The sequence below is a fragment of the Eucyclogobius newberryi genome, unplaced genomic scaffold, assembly GCF_026437365.1.
Source record: "Eucyclogobius newberryi isolate DKJ021-1_F unplaced genomic scaffold, fEucNew1.0.hap1 SCAF_2, whole genome shotgun sequence".
Classification (NCBI taxonomy): Eukaryota; Metazoa; Chordata; class Actinopteri; order Gobiiformes; family Gobiidae; genus Eucyclogobius; species Eucyclogobius newberryi.
Genome location: NW_027315834.1, coordinates 11,228,646 through 11,252,723, shown reverse-complemented (window position 1 = coordinate 11,252,723; position 24,078 = coordinate 11,228,646). Strand labels below are relative to the sequence as shown.

Genomic DNA, 24,078 nt, shown 5'->3' with positions numbered 1-24,078 from the left:
GTTAGATCTATCAGGTCAGGATAGCGGTCAGGAGCTCGTAGTTTGGAGTTTTCGTGGAGAAATCTTACTTTTTTCCATATATAGACCCAAAGACGTAAGCTCAGTTTTTGCCACAGACGTCCATCAATTGCCAAGTCAATTTCCAAAAAGCCACAACATGAACCACAAGCCTCAATCCAAACGACACGACTCAGTATCAGTAAACAAGCTAATTCGATCAGCTCGTCGTTACAGCGCTGGCAGAAAGCTGTGACACAAACGGCTGGTGCGGAAAATGCGATTGGCGCTGTGGTCTGAGGTAAACAGACACAAACAGGCAGACTCTGTGTTAGGGCCAGGGTTCAGCCGGCGTGCGAGTCATGTGACAAACGCGGCCGCTCAAGCTCAAATACACTTTTTGTCTGAGGCTGAGCGAAAAGAAGACCGTTACCTCCGAAGTGTGTCCAGTCAGCTGACTTACTTGGCAAAGGTAATCTGTGGAGAGAGACGGCATTTTAAACGGTTGAAGAAAGACACGAATGTTCTGTCAAGTCAACATGAATCATTCTACAGAGATTATGAGCTCAAATGTAAGGACTAAGAAGTTGTAATTTAATGTTAGGGCACTAATTTGTTGATTAAGTTCAAGTTTAGTCAATTAAGCAGTTGATAGTGTTGGTTTTTGCATTAAATCGACACATTTTTATTTCTTATATAAGGTTTTAAATGAGACAATAGCCGAACGAAGAATATATAGGGAGTTAGTTGAACATTTTAGATTGAACGAGAAATTGTATCTGCATTTTTCTTTATCATTATTATTGTTAGATATTTTTCCCTACATAGGTCAGTTTGTTTGATGTACGTTTTTGTGGCTGTAAGTAAAAAAAAAGTAATTACACATAAATACACTGTTTCCTAGTACTTTTCTGTAGAAATAGTTGTTTTTGCATGAACTTTCGTGCTGATGTGGTCTTGGGAGTTCAGTTTGGGTCTGACCGTAGACCGTAACTAGTTCCTAGTTTTGAGAGTTTTAGTCGACCAAGAAATCCATTAGTCGACTAGAGCCCTAAAATACTTATATTTACATTATCTGAATAGTTTTTAAATAGTTTTTAGCCAAATCTATATATGTTTTGAACGCAGTAAAGGAGCTGTACCTGATCCTTTTTGTATAATTAAGTAAAAATGTTTTGGTTCCAGTAAATATATATATTCAAAATGCAGCTATTTGGGTGAAAATGAGACCGCCGTGTGCCGTCTGCATCTAATTATAGAGCGTTTTATTCTCCGTCAATCAGGTGCGGCTGTTAGCATGCAAGCAATTGTTAACTTTACCCTGAAAAAAAATCACCTTGGTCTTTGAAAATTGTACGGTAAAAAAGTTAAATGAGCAATACACAGACTTAAAATGAACTAGTTCTGTTTTAACTTGTAAAATAAAGCTGAAGCTGTTGTCGTTAGTAGCGGTTAAACAAAACAGCAGTCCTTGTCCCTGATCTACCGCGACTGACCTCTTGAGCACTTTATCGTGAGCGTCGCTGCCCTGCTGCACCAGTCGGTCCAACACTTCCAGGGGAGAGGCGGACATAATCCCCTCCTCCTCGCCGTCCTCAAGCCCCTCCTCCCGCTGCAGCACCCGCTCCACGGTCGCCTTGTGCACTGCCTCGCACGTTTTCTTCCCCACGAACAGCGAGGCGGCGCGGGGCAGGGCCAGGTCGAAGAAGGACTCGTACGGGACTGGGGCCGGTGGCGTCTTGCTGCAGGGGCTCGGCGAGAACATGCCGTACTTGGCCGCGTCTTCGTCGTTGGGGGCGGAGGGGCTGCAGTGGAGGTGGTGCTCGATGGGGGTGAAGCCGGACTGGAAGGGCCAGGACTGCTCCAGGTTCGGGGGCCGGCTCTCGGGGGCGGCGTTGAGCGAGCCGGCGTCGAGCTTGTCCGGAGAGGATGTGGAGAGGTGCGGGTCGCGGCCGGAGACCCCCGACTGCGCGTTGGACAGGGTTTTGTCCTGGCAGCCCGTCAGAGTCACGGTGGTGTGGTAGAAGGGAGAGTCGAAGCCCCTCATGCCCAGCGGCTCCTGTTTGTCCTCTGTCAGCTTACGTAGCTCCTCAGTGATGGCAGCTACAGACAAAACAGATTCATTCAACTTTTATTACAACTGAGATCCTCTTATTTTGACTTAATTTGGTGTATTTGTACCTGTTGTACATATAAATTATATAATATAAGTATTCGTGGAGAAAACGTTGAAAAATCTGTAGTAAATGACAAATTGAATTTAAAATGTTCATTTGTCATGATGATTTAAGATGATTTAAGATTTGTTTTTTGTTTTTTACCAGCGTTTGCTGGGTAATTTCCTAGTGTGATGTCATCAATTATCAAGTTTTTTCAAGGAAAAAAAAATTATAAACCTAAAAATTAGCCATTCTGCGATAACATTTGTATAATTTGAAGCAACATTTTAAATATATAAAACTTAACAAGATTTTAATTCAATAAGTCATCCAACTTGTCATAGGCCTTTTAATCATGTGTGGCTATAAAACTTATTTCATGTTTGGTCGATTTGCTCTCTCAACATAAAAGCTTTCACTTGCAACATTGTCCAATATTTCAATATTTATATAAATGTTTTAATTTGTCTAGGGATAATATTGGTCTGCAATAATGACAAATAATCGGGTCTTCTTTTTATTAAGCTCTTCATTAAACCAAAGAAGTACGATGGCTCCGTTCTGTGCAGTGAGAGGAGTTTGTGATGACTGTTCTGTTCAGCTCATGTTTATTTGCACGTGGTGATGTTGTTGTTGTTGTTGTTGTTGTCGTCATCAGCCCAATGCAGAGCGAGCGAGATTGTGTTACTCAGAGCCTCGTGTCGTGTTAAAGGAGCAGCAATGGTCAGTGCAGCAGGGCTCACACTTTTCTGTGTTGATCAAACATGTAGAATTGATAATAATAAGGACGCTTGACAAAATACAACATCGACAACATATTTTAACTGGTGGAAAGCAAAATGAATGTAGGTGCAGCCTTTATGAAACATTAACCTACATAAAACATTTTTTGTTTTTTTGTCATATTTTGTTATGTATATCTGGTATATCTGGGCTAAAACAGCATAATTTCCCCACATTTAGACCTATAAACCATATAATATAATTGAAACTTCTACTCACAGAACAAGGTTAATTTAATTTAATGTAATTTAATTTAAAATGTATTATAGAACATGTAGAAATGATTGGTTATCGTATTTGTTGAAAACTTCATTATCGTGCATCCTGATGTAATTCATCAACTTGCATCCATACATTTAAATGGGACGTTGCCATTTTGCATTTTTCACTTAAAGCCCTTGAAGTAGCATCGAAACTTTACAGTCCTGAACTCGGCAACATTTTAACCAATCGTACAGAAGGATATGTTGATATGTAATTCCAGGCCTGATTTATTCATGTTTCAACTCGATAAATATGAGGGCCAAATCTACATTTTAAGATTTTAAATTAAAAACTACAATAATGACCTCATTAAGTCAGCAGTGAGCCTTTGTACTGGATCAAACGGACACTTACCCTCCTCTTTCTCCTTCTCTGGTTTAAGCTGAAGCTCCATCTCTTGCTTCTTCATAAAAACCGACAGCTCGTTCAGAGTCATGGAGATGTTCTCTTCTACTCCTGCGTCTGACCAAAGATAAAAACACACATTTAGAAGTGGATTTAAAGTGTTTTTTCACAACAGAAGAGACACCCTGATGTCTCCTGATGTAACCTTGGCTCGTGGAAACCTCTGAACTCTTCTCCAAATCCTTCACTTGTTCTTGTCGCACTAGGGCAGGTTTGTTGTCTCCTGGTTTTCGATCCTAAAAACATTAAAAGGAGAATAGTTACTACTGCTGTAAAGCGCAAAACATTCTTTACATGTAGCCGTTTACAACATAACGATCTGGACAAACCACCATTTTCAACCAATTCAACAAAAACCTTTTAGTGAATGAACAAATGTAACCACACTGTCAATTCAACGGAAATGTTGAAATTATTTATTGGTAGTTCAGCCGTGTTGCTGCAGTAAAACTGACTAAAGAAAGATTTATTATTTGGTTTAATGATGGATGAAATTTAGAAAAATGGGCTTATTTGTTGGCAAGTGTTATTACAAACCTTCTGAAGGAAATCGTTATAATATGCAAAATTAGTCACTGGAAAATCCTTTGCCAGTAATGTTTATTTTTATATTAATTTATCATAAGTGGCTGTCCAGTAAAGCTGCAACTAAAGGTTATTTTAGTAGTTGACAAGTCAAGAGATTTTTCTTTTACAATTAGTCCACTTGACGAACGATTATTGTTTACGATTAGTGTACATTAAGATTTTTAATTATCAAAATAAAAGTTGAAATATGGTGACTGAAGGCTATTAGAAAGATAATATTTACAAAAATAAAAGAGATTAGGTGAAAGAGATTGGAAAATGCTTCCTTGATTTCTGATATTTTAATTTAATAAAAAGGACCTTTCGTACGTGGTTATCTACTTGTCTAGATGTGTTAAAGGTTATAAAATAGCTGTCACATGCTCACCTTCCTGGGCGGACTGGACTGGACCGTGTTGGCGGGTAAAGAGATGATGGGGAAGTCGTCTGACAGAGCGGGGGGGGGTGAGGATGTGGCCGGAGTGCTGGAGGCGGGTGTGCCCTTCCCTCCTGGAGGAACATGGTTGTCAAAGCACACAATTAAGAAGTCACCGTGAATCAGAAGACAAATCTTTTTCTACTAGATTCTTTTTCTGGGTGTTTTACTACGACTACTACGACTACTAAAACCAACTGATCTTTCTACTCAATCTACTACTTCAACTACAACTTATCAGTCCGTTCAAACAACAACAACAACTACAACAAGTACTACTACAACTACTACCACTAAATATCCTTCTGCTCAAACTTATACTTCTACTACTGCCCTTTGAAATCTGGTAACCCTGCTCCAACTCCAACTTATCACAATGACGATTCTTCCTCCAACAACTCCTACTCAAACACCTACTATTACTACTAACAACTACAACTCCGTATAAGTAGCATTATTTTATAGTATGTGTATATAGTGTATATTATGGTTTCAGTGCGGGCTGTACCTGATGTGCAGTGGAAGCGGCTGGGCAGGTGTGAGGAACTGTGTGACAGCTCCAGATTGGGCGACATGCCTCTGGACGATGGGGGCGTGGCCATTCCGCACATGGAGGAGGGGCTCCACAGAGGGTCCTTCCCACTGCAGGAGGAGTTCAGCTCGCCGGTCGAATTCTGCCAAAGGTGAACAAGCACAAGGCTGGGCTGAAAGACGCGCACTGAACAGGGCCACCATTTTGTGATCATGAGACTGCATTATTATTATTATTATTATTATTATTATTATGTTGTCATTAGTGAGCTGTATTGACATGAACAGTTTTTTGCAGAGTCAACAAACAAACCACATAACTGTAAATCTGAGGTAGCAGAGTAATATGATTCATTGTGAGTGATGCTGGGATATTTGAGAGGAGAAGTCTTCTGCGTTTGAGAGACAAATGCAACAAATTAGCAACTGTGATTGGATCGTGCCAAAATTGGACCATTGTCCGGTTTGTACTGCTTCTGAACAGAAAGTTGGAGACACAGTTGGGTTCTCACCATAATGATCATCAGGTCATGTTTTTTTAAATAAAAATAAAGAAAAACAATTTATGATTTTGACTCACGCCAGATTGATATGTGTATCACTCTGAAATGAGTTCTACACAATAACAATCTGGACTGGGTCTTGGTGAAAGCCGTCAGGAAAAGGCGGAACGTCATCAATCAATCAATCAATCAACCAACCTTTATTTATAGAACCCTTTACAACACTTGAAGTGACAAAGGGCAATACAAAATACAGAACTAAATAAAATCAAACTGCACAAAATAAAGTGTCATTACGTTACAGTGTTAAAAGCCAGTCTGAATAAATATGTTTTTCGCCTTGATAAAAGGTTAAAATCTGTGATGGTGCGCACGTCAAGGGGCAGTTTGTTCCAGAGTCTGGGACCAGTGACAGCGAAAGCTCGATCACTCCAGTGCTTGAGTCTGGCTCTGGGGACGTCCAGTAAAAGCTGATTTGATGACCTTAGAGCCCTGCTTGGGTTTCGGACAGACAGCTCAGCCAAATAAGATGGTGTCAGGCCATTTAAAGCTTTAAAAACAAAAAGTAAAAAGACGAATGTTTGAATCCGATTGGTCGAAGCATCATGATAACAGGAAGAAGACGACAAATTAGACGGTTTTTAAATCCAGTTAGAGAAAAGCAAAAAACAACTAAAATAGTCTGTGAATCTGCTAAAATAGGCCAAAGTAGATCTGTCGGCGTCACCTTTGTTGAGATTTATCCTTTTGACTTTCCCAAACTACAATGCTGTGCTGTGCTTGGCCAGGCACACAGCAGCTGGACTCAAACCGAACAAGCTCAGATGATTCTCAAGAGTTTATGAAACAAATATCATGAGAATTCATCTGGCGTGAGCCAGGTTACAATAATACACTTTATCAAATATTCTGCATCTAGAAACCTTAAGTCATCAGATTTCAGCCTTGGTAAAAACAACATGCACACTTCCAGTTGCTTTTTTGAAAATTGGATGAAACGCCTGTTTTCAGAGAAGGTAATTTCCCTGAGCAGCCGTTTGCACTCGCTCTGCAGAGAAAATGAAGGCTGACTAATAACTTGATAACATTTGTGTGAAAACAAAAGCAGCTTAAATCCCATTAGTCCATTACAGAAGTCTGATTAGGTTTGGAACATGGGTCAGCAACAACAACAATCTAAAAATACCACACCAGTTCCACCGCGTCCAACACCACAGGTCAGCACCAAACTTTATCTAATATAACGTGGATTCAGAAGACCAGCAAAGGTTTTCTGTGTCTGATGACGGAGAACAACCACCATGGCAACAATGAGACATATCATTTATTAGTTTGATGTGTTCAGGTAATATTTCCTTTTCCATCTTTTTGAAGAATAATATATATATAAATAGGTTTGTCACAATAACACATTTTGAAGTGTGATATATTTTTACAGATGAGTGAACCCTTTTCAACTGTACAATATTGTAAAAATAGTACAGATTCATTCACCCCTTTACAGCTCAAATATTATTGTACTACGAACAAATAACAAAACTTTCCCCACTATTGCAAAGAAAAGGTCAATATTAAGCCTAAAATATATGGTTCTATGTCATTTAAAAACTAAATAGGCATTGGAAAAAGTACTGACACTTAAAAAAAAATCAGATTAATGGGATAAAATGTGACCTTCCTGAACAGTTTTTGAATTATCTTAAGCTTTATCAGAAATAGTTTAAGACCACGTGTAACCACCATAAGTAATGTACTATTGATTTTGCGTCTATTGGCAAAAAAAATAGCATTTTTATTATCAGTGTGACTTTCAAATTGGTGTCGAGTTCATTCTTTAGTACTATGGTGACTAGAGGTGGGGAATATTATCAACATTTTGAAGATTTTTTTAAGATATGCAAAATCTAAATATCCAGTATATCCTTTAAATTATAAAAAGAGCTGATTTGAAATGTATGAATTTTAAATAAGAGTATAAGTTCTGCACGTTTGTGATTCCTTTTACAGACATTTCACTTTTGTCTGTCAATTAAACCTCAAATAATAGGTTTAAAGACATGTTTTAACACATTTCTGTTGGACTGACAAAATTTCATCTGAAAATTTTTACCGTTTTTAATCGTAAAAATTTATTGAGATGGCAAAATAGTCTTAATTCTTCATAACGGGACCAAAAGCTCCTGTTTTCCTTTCACAAAACCAGCCAGACCCTTCACCCGCCCCATGTGTCTGACCCAATAACAGACATCTCTACGGCAACCGACACAGGGGAGGGGTGCCAGGGCCAAAGTGTCAGCCCCAGTGACTTTAAGACATTGGAAGTGTTTTATTTAGGGGGGGAAAGCAGTAAGCAGTGAACAAGTGACAGAAGATAAATGTGAAGTAAACAACAGCAGTGAGAGGCTTAACTCTGGGCTCTAACCCCCATCATCATTTACAGCCCGGTCCGGTGCCACGAAGCCAGCATCCTGACAGGCCTTGAGGGTGTTATGGATGCTCTTACCTGGCGTCTGGAGGTTTGCGGGCTGCGGCAGGAGGAGTGTGTCCCTGAGAAGGGCGGCAAGGACAGGGGCGGGGGCTGCGCCTGCCGCGGCGTGGAGAACGGGGTCGAAGAAGAGCTCCCTGTTGTCAACAAGACAAACAGTCGTATCAATCTTTAAAACGCACGCACCCATACACGCCCCACCGGCCCCGCGGCGGCTCGGACAACGCGTTTGGTGTCCTTTAGGCCGCAGACGTATGAGTTTTGGGGAAAATACAAGGACAATGCAAGGCAGATGAAACAAGTAGCCACAAATATGTTCATATGACAACCTTTTTTACTGGTTGTAAATGGAGTTTGAACGATATATTGGGCTGATATTTGCACAATTTTTGTTTACCATATGGTTATTGGCCTTAATTATTTTAGCCTACACATGAAGCTTTATTCTAACACTTTGGTTTTATCGCAATATTCTAGACTTTCTATAGTTTAGAGTGGAGAGGGAGCGGTTCACAATTCTCTGGTGGAATTCATTCACTGTTTAACTTGCAGATTTGTTAACCTGTTTATGGTCTATATTTCTCTCATTACTGGCCCCAGCCACATGAAATAAAAACTGGCACAAAGTTCGGCGTCTTTTTTGTCACCACAAATAAACAAAAGGGAAATATTTTTTTTACAATAGCTTCAGAAAGTGGTGCCATTAATCAACTCCAGAGACGTAGATGATGCAAAAAACACTGGTTCCTCATTAAAAACATATTTAGCTTCATTCACGCTTGTTTGACAAACCCTGTTTTAGTAAGGCGTTTGACTTAATATCGCTTTTTATTTTCATTTAATACTATTTTGCGTTGTTGGAGGTACTTTATAAAACATTTTTTATAATAATTAATTTTATTTATATTGTAGAACTCAATAATCTAAGTGCGGCGGATCCGGAAACCAAGTAATAAGATAACCGCGGCCTAATGACACAATGAATGCATAATATGTGCCCTTTAAAGTGAGTTAGTCAACGTAGCGCGTGTACCGACCATAGCTGCTGTGGAGGTCAGTGTAGGGGCTGGACGTGCACTCCTGAGGCCGCACGTGCACTTGGGGATAGAAGTTCTCGGGCATGGTGGCGTAGCCCTCCTCACAGGATGCCTCCTTTGGGTCCAGGGACACTTTGGCACATTCAATAACTATGTCGTGGATTTCGTACTTTTTCCACCTGTGAACATAAATCAATTCAAAAAGTTAACAAATGTAAATGAATATAGTGTTTATATATCATTGTGAATTGACCTGTAAACATGCAAAAACTCACCGGGTTGGATCCAATTCATGGTCCTTAGTCCCAGTCACTAATTCTGGGTGAATACGAACGTGTTCAAGCATCGGCTGAAAAGAACAGAAAGAAGACACACACATGATAAATATACTGTACGTGGGCTGAACAATAGTGAAAAAACCTCTAATTGCAATTTTCCTGACAATTATTGTGTGAATGATTCTATTTGAAATTAAATGTTTTAATAGTACTAGTAGAGCACAGGGTTTGGGTGCTTTGAAGGTGGAAAAGTGCCATACAAATAATAAATACATAATTAAAAAAAAAAATAACAAAAATAAATTTGTCCAGGAGCATTGACATCTGAGAAAAGACTGAAATCTCTACTGTTAAAGTGATCAAATGATTACCTGTATTTACCTACATTTCATATTTGCAGAGGTCTAAACTACAGGTTTAACAGGATATTTTGTTGACTGTGGAGGTAATGATGCTACTTTAAATAATTGCAAATTGTGATTTTGATTTGAGTGTGATATACGGTATATTCAGGGCATTTGCAGGGAGCCTGAAGTAAAACATACAAGGACGTTTTAATACCTTTGCAAAAATCAATTAAGACCGTATCACAATTTTTTTTGGGATTAAAAGCAAAAGAACATGCCCTTGCAGAAAAACTAGAAAGAATAATGAAACTAATTGCAATGTAGGCAATTTTTATGCCCAGGGCTGTAAAATTAATACTAATAATGAAAAAAAAAAAAAATATTATATATATTATATATATATATATACATACATACATACATACACACACACACACACACACACACACACCGGAATATATATATATATAAATATAATATTGATTTTTAAAACCGTACACCAAAAATAAATAAATAAAATATAAAATAAGACTCATAACAGTGTTATTTTGAAGTTAATGTATCAACGTTTAATCCTGTTTGAACTTGCATCTAAGACTGAACATCGAGTCAGAGGTTGTCCTACCTTGACCACCTCCTCAAAGGTCTCCATGTTTTCCTTCATACTGTAGTGCGAGCGCAGGTAGGACACAAAGTTGCAGGGGTACATGCCGTAGAGCCGGTGGAAGAGGGAGTAGACGCTGGCGTGCAGATGGATTAGGTAAACCTCCGAAACGTGGCCTGGACGTGGACAGGGAACACGTGGGTTAAACACTGGGACTGTCAAAAGCATCAATACCAACATACTAACTGACCTATAATCACGACTATTAAATGAACAAATGATGATAATAAAGAAAGTTTGTAACAATATATTCTTATCACTATATCAAAAGTATAACCATATTGGCATCAAGATGCAATCATTTCTAATTGTCGAGTCCAAACCCCTGTCAGTAAAAGCATCTGATTTGGTGGAGGAAATATGCATTTATTTATAGTCTGTATTGTTTGGTTTCAAGAAACAACGTAGCAATTGAATCAATATATAAAAACTGTACTCGAATCATACCACACAAAACCAGAAACGGCGCCTGAGCAAAGAGTAAAGAGGTCTTTACCGGGGTTCTTGAGGTTCCAGGAGGCCAGGCGTCCGAAGATGTCAAAATACTCCCACAGGTGCTGCTTCCCGGCCTGAGGGATCACGGGGAGCAGCGTGATCAGCACCAACACCCCGGTGATTAGCACGACCACGTCTGTGTCCGTCTGTCAGGGCAACAACAGGTCAGACGTTTGTCCAAAGTCGACAAAACATCAGAGGTCATCGTCGTGTTTACATCCCAACACATGCAAACAACAAGCAAGATGTTAGGTGCATTTTAGAAAAGTGTCTGTAAAGTTACATTGATAAACTGTAAATAAATCAAATGAGGATACAGTGAGACAAAGCTTTAGCTGTTCAACTTCTGAAGATCCAATGCAGGGAATAGTCTTATACTACTTAAATGTCGATACTTAATAATTTTGACACCACGATGACTAAAAAGTGTTTTTTTTTTTGATAATAGTTTCAATTTTAAACACAAAATCATACTTTCTTTATATTATACTATACTATATGGTCAAATTCTAGCTCTGATAAAGCTCAAGATCAGTCTAAAGCTGTTTAGGAAAGGTCCAATTCTGTCCTGATTATGTGCTATTTTTCAGTATTCATACACGTTTTGATACTAGTTTTAGTGTCGAGTATCTGGTAAGTCTGTAAGTATCTGGTTTGTGATACTTTTGACAACCCTACTCTACATAAGAAAAGTGTGGGAATTGTAGCATTTATTTTTCACAGTAAACAGTGTTAAAGACCTTCTGACAACAAAGGTCTGAGGTCCACCAGAAAACACTGGCCAAACTATATCATCTCAGTCAATCTGTTTATGTCGTTATCCAGTCGAGCAACTCTGATTAAATGAATTAATCCCGTTGAATTCACTGGTATTTGTCTTCCCTCGACCTGGACTTCTACTGCAGGCTCAAACAATGGTTAAAAAAAACTCTTTTCAACAGCTTTCAAACCTCAGAACAATTTATTTTGCTTTCAGTTTTGCGTCGATACCTTCAGGCATTTGAGCAGCGACAGGAGCAGAGGGTAGCGCGCCATCTTGTGGATCCAGGACGGCTGTCTGCGGACGACGTGGCCCAGGAGCGTGAGGGTGGGCAGCCGACAAGTCTGTTTGGTCATGCACTCGTTCATCTTGTCCAAAAGGTGCTGCGGTGGCAAAGAGCAAAAGGACATGCACCGTTATGACTGGTAGAAAATACTTTTAAGATGGACTGTTGAGGCAGAAGAACGGCAAATGTATCAGTATAAAAAAGTATTTCTAAAGAAAGTTCAGTGGGGGCTCGTCGAGAGTCAAGTTATTGTGCTGTTATAGAGCAAAGTTGACATGTGACTTAACAATAATACATGCAATTATTTATAATTTGCATTACAATTAGGGATGACATTATTGACAAAACAACAGTCAAAGCCATGATTCTCTCGTACCATTCCTCACTAGCTTCATCAAATCAAACTTTAAGAATGTATTTTTATTTTCTAATTCAACCTGGAGAAAAGTGACAATTTTCAAACTAAATTATGTCTTTGTAAGTTAAATATAAAGAAATGTAACGACTTTAGAAGCGACATTAAGTCCAACCTAAATGTAAAGCGCCTTTTTATCTTGCCATTTATGTCAAATTAAATCACTCAGAAAGTTTGATTTCATAAAGCAGGTCACATATTGAGGAGCGCTGATGTGTTAAGAAAGCATATGGAAAGAAAACGTAGGATTTTATTGTCGTTTTGGCCGCGAATAATCATGAAATCGCAATGTTTGGACAAAAAATTGAAATCGTGACATCCCTATAAATCAGGTTTATTCATAGTCAGTGTCACCACTTTAATCAATTGAGACTGTAGTTTCCATAACTCTGAACCAGCGTCATTTCTGCCCTTATTTTAGTTTTTTCGTAATGTGTGGTGTCTCTACACAGTAAAACCACCTGACACAGGAGTCAGTTTGTGTGTACATTCCCCCCCTACACTGTGGTGCATTCAGGAAATTGTTGGGGGCATATTTATAATTTTATAGTTATTCTATTGTGACCTGAATAATCACGATTCTCGATTAACCGAATAATCTTGACGTCCCTTATTACTATTATTTCTTTTAGTACGTTGTGGAAGGGCAAGTTATTTTTGTATCTCAAACATCATAAACACGAGTGATGCGCGTGTCCAGATACGGGGCGCTTTGCTTCTTTTCCTTTTGGCCCTTTCAGTAATATTAACGTGGCATAAATAGACATATACCACATTTTGACGCATAAAATTAATTGAAATGACTTCCGTTTGCGTCTACAATTCTCACTACTATTATTTAGAATTTTTTCCAATCATAATGTGAGTTGTATAACCACGTCATGTATGAAATAACTGAACGTTCTTGTCCGACACTGTCTGGGACAAGCTCTGGGCAGAAGTCCCACCGCAGATTTGAGCAGCAATCATTAATGAAAATAAATGATTGACACGTTTTTTTTACCAAACACATTCACAAACGCTCTGTACTCTTTACACCATGTCTACAGTGGGTGTTTATGCCAGTAGTCACTTCTTATTTACAGTGTTTAAGCACATGAGAGAACAGTTTATGACCAAATCCCTGGGAAACATGAATATCGTCCGTGCTCCTCACTGTATTATTTTTGTCGTGTTTTGCGTGTGATGTCCTCCGGCAAAAATACTGACAATTGCAGCTCTGTTCTTCATTTTGTCCCTTGGATAACGTCCTAAATGTGATGGTGGAAATGTATTGACTGAAAGCTGGACTTGGGACAAAGATGTTTATATTGGTGTAAATCATTATTTTCGCTGTACGAATCAAGTTATGTGCAGATAATCTCAAATACAGACAATGATATGAATAACAATAATCTGTGAAAGGGTCTGAACAATTTTTGGGGGAAATACCTCATTGTAACGTTTATCAAGATGAATTTCACAGTGCAAAGAAGCAGTTTGTACACATTCACATCACGATTTAACATTTATTCACGAGACTGTGACCAAACAACAGAAGAATGTTTAATTATGTTAATGTTCCTCAAGTTTGTGACCAGATTAACAAATTTGAACTTTCTGAAAGACAAAATAAAATTAAATATGACAAAAATGGACAACAGATTGAAAAAAAACAACTTTATTTTGCTTCTAAAATTGCCACGATTATTATCTTTTTTATTAATTACGAGTATATTGTGACCTGCATAATCACAATTATTGATTAACCGAACAATTTTGACATTTAAGAGAAGACAGAAATATGAACTGCTATAATAAATCATGTCACTCCCTTGTGACCGTCATGCGTAATTTGAATGCTCCCAAAGTGATGCAACTAGTTGTTTAATCAGGCAATCAGAAAAGCTTCAGCGCCAAGATTCATACAATGAATCTACTATTTATTTTTGGGATCCCAAAATGTCTTTGCTGCTATGGCTCTAAGTTCAGGGCGGATGTGAAGCAGCTTCTGTTTAGACTGTGAACTGTGGCTTTCTCACACTCTCAGAACCACACAGGCAACAGTTTGACATTATGTGACCAGTTTTAAGAAATCAAATTTTCTGAAAGAACAGTAAAGTTAATGTGACGTAAATGGCCGGATTAAAAACAGAACACTTTATATTATTATTATTATATTAGTGGCGTGGACTGACGATTAGTCCTGCCACGTATCAATCATAAAACGCACCTACCGCTCACCCCGCATGAGGTTTCAGCCAATCACAGAAGACGTGAGATTCTCACCGAGATGAAAGAACGTGTTCTGCTTCTGTCATTCTGACATGTCTAAGGTCTAAACACAGGCAATTGACAATTACAGGTTTTGACAAGAAGCATGAGTTTCTCACTAGAGCATCCTCTTGAGACTATCTCAATGTGGTCATCTCACTATTTCGGTTGAATGGGATGTGTTGTAGGGCCCCTAGGGCCCGTGGACCATGTGGATTGAGTAAACAAACATGCGCGACAGGTGACATTATTTGGAGAGTTCATAACTTCTACTGATAAACTTACCAAAGGATGTTCAGGGATGTTCACTAGAGGTGAGCAGGGTCTATCAAGCTACTATCGTTTTATCAACGCGTAAAATTTTATGTGAAGCCAGACATTTTTTTTTTGTCTTTTGGGGGGGAAAAGAGAGATGGAAAAAAAAAAATCTTTTAAGCTTCAACCTATTTTGAGAAGATCCCTTACCATATAAAAACATTGCCAAAATCAAAAATATAGTGTCTAAACCAGACTTGGAGGGACTTATCAATGCGTTAGTCTCCAGTAGATTAGACTACTGTAACGGCCTGCTCACTGGCCTCTCCAAACGAGCTGTAAAACAGCTACAGAACATCCAGAACGCTGCTGCTCGGGTCCTGACTAGAACCAGGAAGTACCATCACATTATTCCTGTTCTCAGGTCTCTGCACTGGCTCCTGTGGCTCAGAGAAGAGACTTTAAAGCAGCTCAGCTTGTGCACAAGTCTCTCCAAAGGACCAAAGTACATCTCAGACATGTTAGTGCCATAAGAACCATCTTGGACTCTGAGGACCTCAGGGACCGGCCTCCTGCTGGTGCCCAGAGTAAGGACTAAACATAGACCACTCCTGCTGGTGCCCAGAATCAGGGCTAAACATAGACCACTCCTGCTGGTGCCCAGAATCAGGACTAAACATGGACCAGCCTCCTGCTGGTGCCCAGAATCAGGACTAAACATGGACCAGCCTCCTGCTGGTGCCCAGAATCAGGACTAAACATGGACCAGCCTCCTGCTGGTGCCAGAGTCAGGACTAAACATGGACCAGCCTTCTGCTGGTGCCAGAGTCAGGACTAAACATGGACCAGCCTTCTGCTGGTGCCCAGAGTCAGGACTAAACATGGACCAGCCTCCTGCTGGTGCCAGAGTCAGGACTAAACATGGACCAGCCTTCTGCTGGTGCCCAGAGTCAGGACTAAACATGGACCAGCCTCCTGCTGGTGCCAGAGTCAGGACTAAACATGGACCAGCCTTCTGCTGGTGCCAGAGTCAGGACTAAACATGGACCAGCCTTCTGCTGGTGCCCAGAGTCAGGACTAAACATGGACCAGCCTCCTGCTGGTGCCAGAGTCAGGACTAAACATGGACCAGCCTTCTGCTGGTGCCAGAGTCAGGACTAAACATGGACCAGCCTTCTGCTGGTGCCCAGAGTCAGGACTAAACATGGACCAGCCTCCTGCTGGTGCCAGAGTCAGGACTAAACATGGACCAGCCTTCTGCTGGTGCCAGAGTCAGGACTAAACATGGGGAATACACGTTTTATCAAAACATAACTAAAATCTGGTACAGTCGTCCTGAAAATACGAGACAGCCTCTACTCTGACAATGTTTTTAGCAGTGTTTTGTTTAGCTGTGCACATGACTGAAAGGATTTTATTTGCACTCTTTTTTTATGTCTTTATCTGTTTTTATTTTAATGCATTTTTTCTATTGTGTGAAGCACTTTGAATTTGAATTGCTTTTGTATTTATTTGAGACAGGAACAGTGCACAATATACATTCACCTAACAGGAGACCAGTTGTAGCTCCAGGGCTAATTTCCAACGAGCCTTTAGGGACTTACCTGAATAATCATGATTACAGATTAACCAAATGTATCTTGACGTTCCAGTTGCACAATTTGTAGTAATGCTAATCTCATTGAAGACGAAAGCACAGAACTAAATGTAAAGAAACATATTTTCCATGTTATCCACTTACAGGGACAGTGTTTGCTGGTGTGAAGGCAAAACTATTGGCTGGCAGTTATCAGTCGAAACACGTCAAGATGGTAACGCTAAACCATATCCTGTTGTCACTGATAAGAATCTAAACAAGTTTATCGAAGACAAAAATAATCATTGTGTGCAGGCTTCAAAGCTGGCTTTTCATTTCGACCATGTGGAAAGACAGTGTCAGTGCGTTTGAGAAGGGTCAAATAATTGGCATCGAGAAAACATCTAAGGAGAAGCAGAAACTAATCTACTTCAGATCTGAACCCCAGTGAGTGTGTTTAGTTTGGAGTCTGGCAATGATTTATGGAGTTAAAAAACAGCAGCCATGTCACAGATCAAGAAAACGTCAATTATCGAGGGGATTCAGTGTTTTTGACGCTCAGAGGGGAAAGGAAACTAGTATGAATGAAGCTAAATGCTACCCCAGGTGTGTTTTCGATGAGGGAACAATGTTAAAACATGGTTAAAAAGCTCAGAAAAGTACATTTAGAATAATATGTGTTCTTAATACAGCATTAGCATGTGGTCTTGTACTGGTTTTGATATAGATCAAGCCATCCTAAATGTTTGTCCTTTTTAAGATCAAAGCAGAGCAATAAAATGCCTCTCCCATTACACTGCACGTTTACTGTTTAAATTAAAATATGCACTTAATTGATGTAATATTGTCAAAAAATGTGTATATTAGATTACCTGGGCAAATTATTGTCAGCTTTATAGTGACGTTACTAAATACAGACTTCACTGAGATTGGTTACATCTGCCTGTCAGTCACACAGAAGAACAGAGGCTGACCTACAGGAGGAGGGGGCGGGCCGTCTGTGTCTGAGCATTAGAATAAAAAACAGGAAGGCACTGAATTGCCATGAAACCAGATTGGCAGAAAGTCACAGAATCATCTCATTTCTTGTTAATCATTACACTGCCGTCGCCTGAACCACGTGGTAAACACTTCCCGGACTCTCTAAGGAGGAGTGCGGGCTCGACTCACCTTGTCATGAGGCTCTCTGACAGAGCAGAGGATATTCAAGGCCTGAGGGGAGTTGGTTTCCAGATAGTAGTCGACTAACCCATTGAGCAGCACTGACCCTCGCTCTGCAGAGAGAGGACAAGGATGTTACACCGGACAGAAGAAAACAGACCTGTCGCATTTGAAAGATCATATATTAAAATACAAAATATGACATTGAATTTATGCTGCGAGTACAAAAGTGTAGTTATGTGTCTTCTAAGTCAAATTATTTTAATAACTATTGGATAAAAAAATGTGCAATGTTATGAAACAAAGGGGGCTGTTGCATGTCTGTTGATATAAGCTTCAAGATTTATACAGAACAGTACTAAATCTAAATGTTGTTCTGCATTGGTGGATCTTTATTAGAGACGGGACAAGCTCGTGTGCACACATGTGGAAATTCATCTTCAAAAAAGTGGGAGTTACTCAGGTGAATTACACCTCTCGAGAAGCTGTAGTCCCAAAAAGAAAAACTATGACAGAAAAATACAATGTTTAAGTCAGAAGGCGCTCATGGCAATTGTACTTTACCTTCTTGCATATTTTGCTTTGATTGTTTTGTTTCTTGATAAATGTGTATATATATATATATATGTGTTTTTTCTTCAGTTTTTCACTATGATTTCATTTGTTGGCGACGTTGTCCAATAAAATAAGAAGATTCGCTGATTACTGTGACAAAATAAATGCTAACTAAAACGTCAGTCGGACCTTGGGAGCAGTTACGTACACCTCTTGAGAAACTGTCGTCCCAAAAAGAAGAGCAATTACGGAAAAAAACAGTCATTAGAATGAATTGTGTCTCATCTTCCCATCCCTAATCTTTATGAGCGGACATTTCCTTTAAACTTTCCCTCAGAGAAATTGGCTCCTGCACGCCAGCTCACAGTCAACCAAACTGAATGATGAATCAATTCAAATAATGATTTCGAAGCAAACAAAAGTCGTTTTATTGTTTCATATCAGACAACAAAAAGAGATGATGTAGATTCAAAGTGGAGCCGTTACCGGTGCTGAGCTGCTCGTTGATAAGGCCTCGGATCTCGTCGAGCTGCTGCAGGTCGGAGGTCTCCAGGTGAGGCAGCAGGTCCCCGACGCTGGGCTGCTCCCGGGACATGGTGGCAGTGCTGTGTGAGGGGGGTCCACCCGGCAGCCCCGCCCACGCTACAGTCTGCAGGCACCACTGGGAATGGGACAGAGGGGATTAGGGTCAGCTGACTCACACTGGACCTGCTCAAGCGAAGGCTCGAGGAAGACTGTACTAGACATCCTTTTTAGGGCTGTAGTTCTGTAGCCATTTCATTTGTCGATGTTTACAGTCAAATGTTTTATGAGATGACGTGGCTATTTATTTTATTTAGAAGGGTTTATATGAGCCGCAGCGGAAAGGAGAAAGCATGGATTGAGTTGGCTGGAGTTTGGGGAGTGACTGGACAGTTTAATCTGACTTTTTTTTTTGTGAAGAGGCCTATTACTAGCATTTCTCTGTGTACAAAGTCATTTTCACGCAAGATCATTTGTGAGCTTTTGCCTGTGTAGCAACCCCTTTAGTTAATTAACTGGGTGTGTCTTTAGTAAACAACAGCCCGACATGCCATTATGTTGTTGTTGTTCCCTGGTGGAGAGTTGTGTTTATTTTCATTCATGCATGTTTGAGTAATCCTGCTAAATCAGGCTCTGCTTCTCAAGAGCTATAAAAGGTTTCACCTGGTCAGGAGTTGGTGCCCTTTTTCTCCAAGACAGGTTACCCCTCTGAGGTTTTTCCATGCCCAGACAAATTCACCTGAGCCTTGGCTCAAAGTGCTTTCACCACAAAGCATCAGTTGACAACTAGCAGCTATTGTTTGTAGTCTTGTTACGCAGCTCTTTGTTTTGTCAGCTCACAGGCCGATTGTCCGGGCTGGGGGTCGGTCATGCGCTGCTGCTGCTGCTGCTGTGGAGACCAGATTTTAAATGTGGATGTTTTTAAACTGACGCCAGGGACAGGTCAGAGCCGCATTCGCAAAAACAACAACGGGCAGTGCACAGAGACGGCCTTTATGGACGCGCCGCAGACGTCCACTCGACTGTGAAACCTCCAGGCACAAGACAAGTATGCCATCAGCTCACGCCAGTCTACCTGTTTTCAACCACGCAGGCTCCATTATTAGTCACTTCATGTTGACTGTATTAAAACAGAGCATAGCATTACGGTATTTGTAGTCAAGAGATTGAAAAATGTATGTAACTCAACTGCAGAAAACATCAATTAGTATCACTCTACTTCTGAAGCAAAAATTAAGCAAGTAAAACCAAAATAAAATGATCTTGATTGCAATTTGTAAATCCTTGACATTTCTTTGGGGCTAAAGTTCTGCAAATACAATAAATCAAAAAAATAATTCAAATTTGCAGACATGAATATTGGCAGTGCAAAAAATAAACTTGACTGAGATATTAAATAATAATAGTCATATTTTAACATTGACAAATAAACTAATGTAAATTATTTCCATGTCTGATTACGCAGTTTTTATTCACTGCGATATTATTTTTATTGAAAGACAGAAATAGACGGGGTTGCCATATTCGGAATTATACAAATGAAGAAAAGACCTTGTGCCTGACAGTGTGGCGGCTCTGGTTACAGGTGCATCTGACACTTATTACACCCGTGATAGTTGGACACTGCTATAACTCAAGTTTCACAGCTTCACACTGTACCGCTCCATAACAAAGCAAGAGAAACGAGACTTAAAAGACAGGTCAAAGCAAGAGGACAATGTTCAGCTGCCACTTTAAATTCCCTCATAAATCACACACTGAACTACTTCTCCAGCCAAAGTTTCCCTGTGGCAGAATGCATGACAGATTTACCTGAGTCAAAGCTGAACTTTTTGGCATCTAAAGCCACCGATGGCCGAGAAGCTATGACGATTTAAAGTGCACTGCTCTGCTTTAGAGAAAAGCATCATTGGTCTATCTCTAGAAAACTTGGCTGTTCTGCGCTTCTCCCATCACCACAAACACAAGCACCGACACAAATGCAGGAGAAGTTATGTGCCCAAGGACGAGGGATGTCAAGATTATTAGGTTAATCGATAATTGTGATTATTCAGGTCACAATATAAACGGAAGAACCAAAAAATAATAATCGTGACCATTTTAGATGCAAAATTAAGTCTTTTAAGTTCAAGCTATCATACATAATATCATAAAAAAATAGAAATAAATGTAAATATCTGTTTTTATCTGGCTGTTTGTGTCACATTTTACTTTATTTCGTCTTTCAGAGAGTTGAATTTCATAAAGTCCTTCCCAAACATGAGGAACAGTAACACGTCATACCACGAAAATGAAAGAAAATTTAAGATTTCATTCGTTGTTTGGTCACAATCTCAATAATCGTGAATAATCGCTAAACCGTAATGTTTTTTCTCGCAATCATAGTAACATTAAAATTTGATATCGTGACATCCATATCAAGGACACACTCGCCTGGAAACAGAGAGACCATTTCCTCAAATAAACGCCACAATCACGTACGATACTCTTCGTTGTCGTTGAGCCTTGCGTACAACTTTTGCATCTTATTTGCAATGCCACCGGTTTGCATTTCACCGGTTACGCACGAGAACACCGGAGGCTTGCGCGTCAAACGACGGACGGTGCTCAGTTTGTGTCGATACTAGTCCTTGGATAAAGTTTGACTGATCGTTAACGTAAACACGATGGCGTTTTTCGGTGTCAGTTGAACTCTGACACGTTCAACACGGCTGAGTCATGGCACAAACTGAGGATGACGAGGCAGAAAGTCACGCACAGTTACTTCTGAGAAAACTATTCCACTGAGGAGTTCGTACTGCCGTTTCGGAGAAGCAAACTCAATTAAATTGATTATAGTAAGTAAAAAAAAAAAAAAAAAAAAGAAGAAATCTCATAATCCCTCAATTTTGAGCATCTTAAATTGTGATAATATTGTGATTCTATTTGTAATTTTTGTTTAAATAGTTGGATTCAAAGACAAAATGTTACTAAATGAATGGATAATATAATATTTACAGTACCATAAACACACATAATGATAGGGGTTCATATAATTGGTTTAGTCTTGCTTGTCAATTCAACAGATCATGTTTTTAAATGTATTAGTTGAGGTTCAAGTGTCCAACAATGTGAATGGACTGTCAAATGATGCACAAAAGTAAAGAAATACCAATACAGCTATTTTAGCTGCATTTTTATTATGAACGAGATGCATGATTTTAATATTAAGCAGATATCATCCATTTTCGATACATTTCTCGTTCTTGTTGCAGCCCTACCCTCTTCATTGTATAAAAACGTACTCATAAAAACATTCACGTATTACATATTGACAGTATTCATGAATAATCTGCTAATATCGAGGTGTTTACGGGGTCTCTGGAGCCGATATGCTTTGCTCTGTGCAGCGGCAGACGGTTGTGCTTCAGGAGGGGTTCGAACACTGACCACTGCCGCCGCTGTCGTAAACAACTCGCAGAGAACAATGGGCAGGGTTTGCTTTAACACTGCTTTATCCGATTACACAGCGCGCACACGCACCGGCTTCAGACACCCAACTGCCGCACATCGCACATTTAGCGCCGAAACGCGAGGGTAACACGCAAACCGCATCCCCCTCCTCCAATTCAATCACTGGCTCTTTCCAAAAACAAGTCGCATCTCCAGCAGCTTCTTCCACCGAGCGCAGGAAGCTAACATTAGCCGAGCGGGGATAATTGAGCATCAGTCCGCATGACAGGCCACTTTCTCCGGGCAACAGGCAAGGCCGCCGCGCCGCCTTCACCAACCGGGACCGTGTGCGCTCATAATCGCTGAAATAAATGCGTTTTGCGGCGGAATAACGGGAGCTGTTTACCTGTTAGAGTCGCTGCACTCCACAGGGCGCCGCCATCTTGACCACATCGCAACCCATCCCTCCGCCGTGTGCGTCCGCAGTGGGGATGAAAGTAATCCCTCAAGTTTGGCTCCGCGCGAACAGTTTAACGACTAATTAACGCGAAAACAGCGGGGATAAGTATGTTAATGAACATAAATGTAGAGGGTGGTTGTGTGTTCACCAGCGCGAGGTCTGACCGTGACTTTTACCGACGCGCCTTGGTTATTTTTGTCAGTTTGGTGGAAGGGTGAAGAGTGTAATGCGGTTTCGCGTGACCCACATGTGAAGAGCGCATGCGCAAATGAATGTTTCTAATCAGGTAGAGGCGCACAGCAACACGCGCACCAAAACTGATCATTATCTGATTTCTGGAGTTATCAGATTACTGAAATGTCATGTAAACAGCTACATCTGATGTGAGTAATCTGGTTTCTTTAAGATTGAAGTTCAAGATCAGGAACATTTTACAACTTAAAAACCCACCGTTTTATACAATTAGTTTAAAAACTATTTAAACTCCCATAGATATGCCACTACATCACCTCTGAAGTCAGTTTTTTTAATTCCCAAAGCAAACATTCTCAATTGTACTCTTATTTACAGCATGCATTAAACATATTTGATTGAAATGTTTGATATGTGGAGTGTTTTTTTTTTTATTTGTCACAGAAATAATTGCAATATTGTGTATTTTTAAAGAAGGACCCCAGGAAGAGTAACTGTTGAGGTGACGTCACAACATGCTACGGGCCAATAACATTCAATACAGATGTGGGGCAGCTAAAATTAATACTGTTAAAATGCTGATTTTAACTGTATTAATGTTCTGATTAAATATAGATATTTCACAGCAAACTACGATATAATCAATTGTGAATTCTGGCTCTTCCCCCATCTGGGAGCTTGACATCGTTCCAATGTAGAATCTGAAAACAACCAATGGGGACCCTAATAATAAACTAGTTTAAAGAAAGACATGAAAGAGAAAATGTTGATGATTGACAGCTATTTTTAAATCCAAGGTTCTTAATCTTCCAAATACAACAGTTAATCTAAAAATCCTCTAATTATCTTGAAGATCTGATTGTGTTTGTTCATGCTAACACGCTCAAATCTAATTACTGGGTTATCTGATTAGTCTATCTGATTAGTACTGGTGGATGAAAGTATAATCGGATCATAACCTTAACCCTGGTTCATATTCAGGGGAGTCGTCGGGGGTTCAGAATTGGACCCTATTTCTATTCATTTGTATTAGCGGGGGGCCCATGTGCGGCTTCTTGCCCCGGCCCACCAAGTTGCTGCTGACGGCCCTGTTTGCAGATCCACACAGTATAAATCACATAATTAGATGATAGCCAGATAAACCCATTTCAGATCTGATTCTTGGTGTTTGTTTGTTTACCGCTGAGAGAAATTGGATTATCAAAAACAGCTGATGATGATGATGATGTCACAGTTAATCGATGGGTTTCTGGAGCATTT

At 39.9% G+C, this 24,078-nt stretch overlaps 1 protein-coding gene across 2 annotated transcripts in view; it reads right to left on the bottom strand.

Annotated features, from left to right (window-relative positions):
• Nucleotides 1-22,716, bottom strand: part of tsc1b (TSC complex subunit 1b) — a 43,639-nt gene extending 20,923 nt beyond the window's left edge. The window contains exons 1-15 of one of the 2 annotated variants that reach the window (XM_072453460.1): nucleotides 22,573-22,716; nucleotides 18,699-18,873; nucleotides 17,667-17,770; nucleotides 11,942-12,094; nucleotides 10,953-11,097; nucleotides 10,418-10,572; nucleotides 9,443-9,516; nucleotides 9,168-9,346; nucleotides 8,149-8,267; nucleotides 5,120-5,285; nucleotides 4,564-4,685; nucleotides 3,754-3,844; nucleotides 3,558-3,665; nucleotides 1,494-2,100; nucleotides 431-474 (exon numbers count right to left, since the gene is read on the bottom strand). In XM_072453460.1, coding sequence (XP_072309561.1) covers nucleotides 431-474; nucleotides 1,494-2,100; nucleotides 3,558-3,665; nucleotides 3,754-3,844; nucleotides 4,564-4,685; nucleotides 5,120-5,285; nucleotides 8,149-8,267; nucleotides 9,168-9,346; nucleotides 9,443-9,516; nucleotides 10,418-10,572; nucleotides 10,953-11,097; nucleotides 11,942-12,094; nucleotides 17,667-17,770; nucleotides 18,699-18,807 — 2,176 coding nt within the window. In that variant the 5' untranslated portion in view covers nucleotides 18,808-18,873; nucleotides 22,573-22,716. The remainder of the gene's footprint in view (nucleotides 1-430; nucleotides 475-1,493; nucleotides 2,101-3,557; nucleotides 3,666-3,753; nucleotides 3,845-4,563; nucleotides 4,686-5,119; nucleotides 5,286-8,148; nucleotides 8,268-9,167; nucleotides 9,347-9,442; nucleotides 9,517-10,417; nucleotides 10,573-10,952; nucleotides 11,098-11,941; nucleotides 12,095-17,666; nucleotides 17,771-18,698; nucleotides 18,874-22,572) is intronic. The other variant, XM_072453461.1, reaches the window with a different exon arrangement.
• Between the last annotated feature and the right edge of the window lie 1,362 nt (nucleotides 22,717-24,078).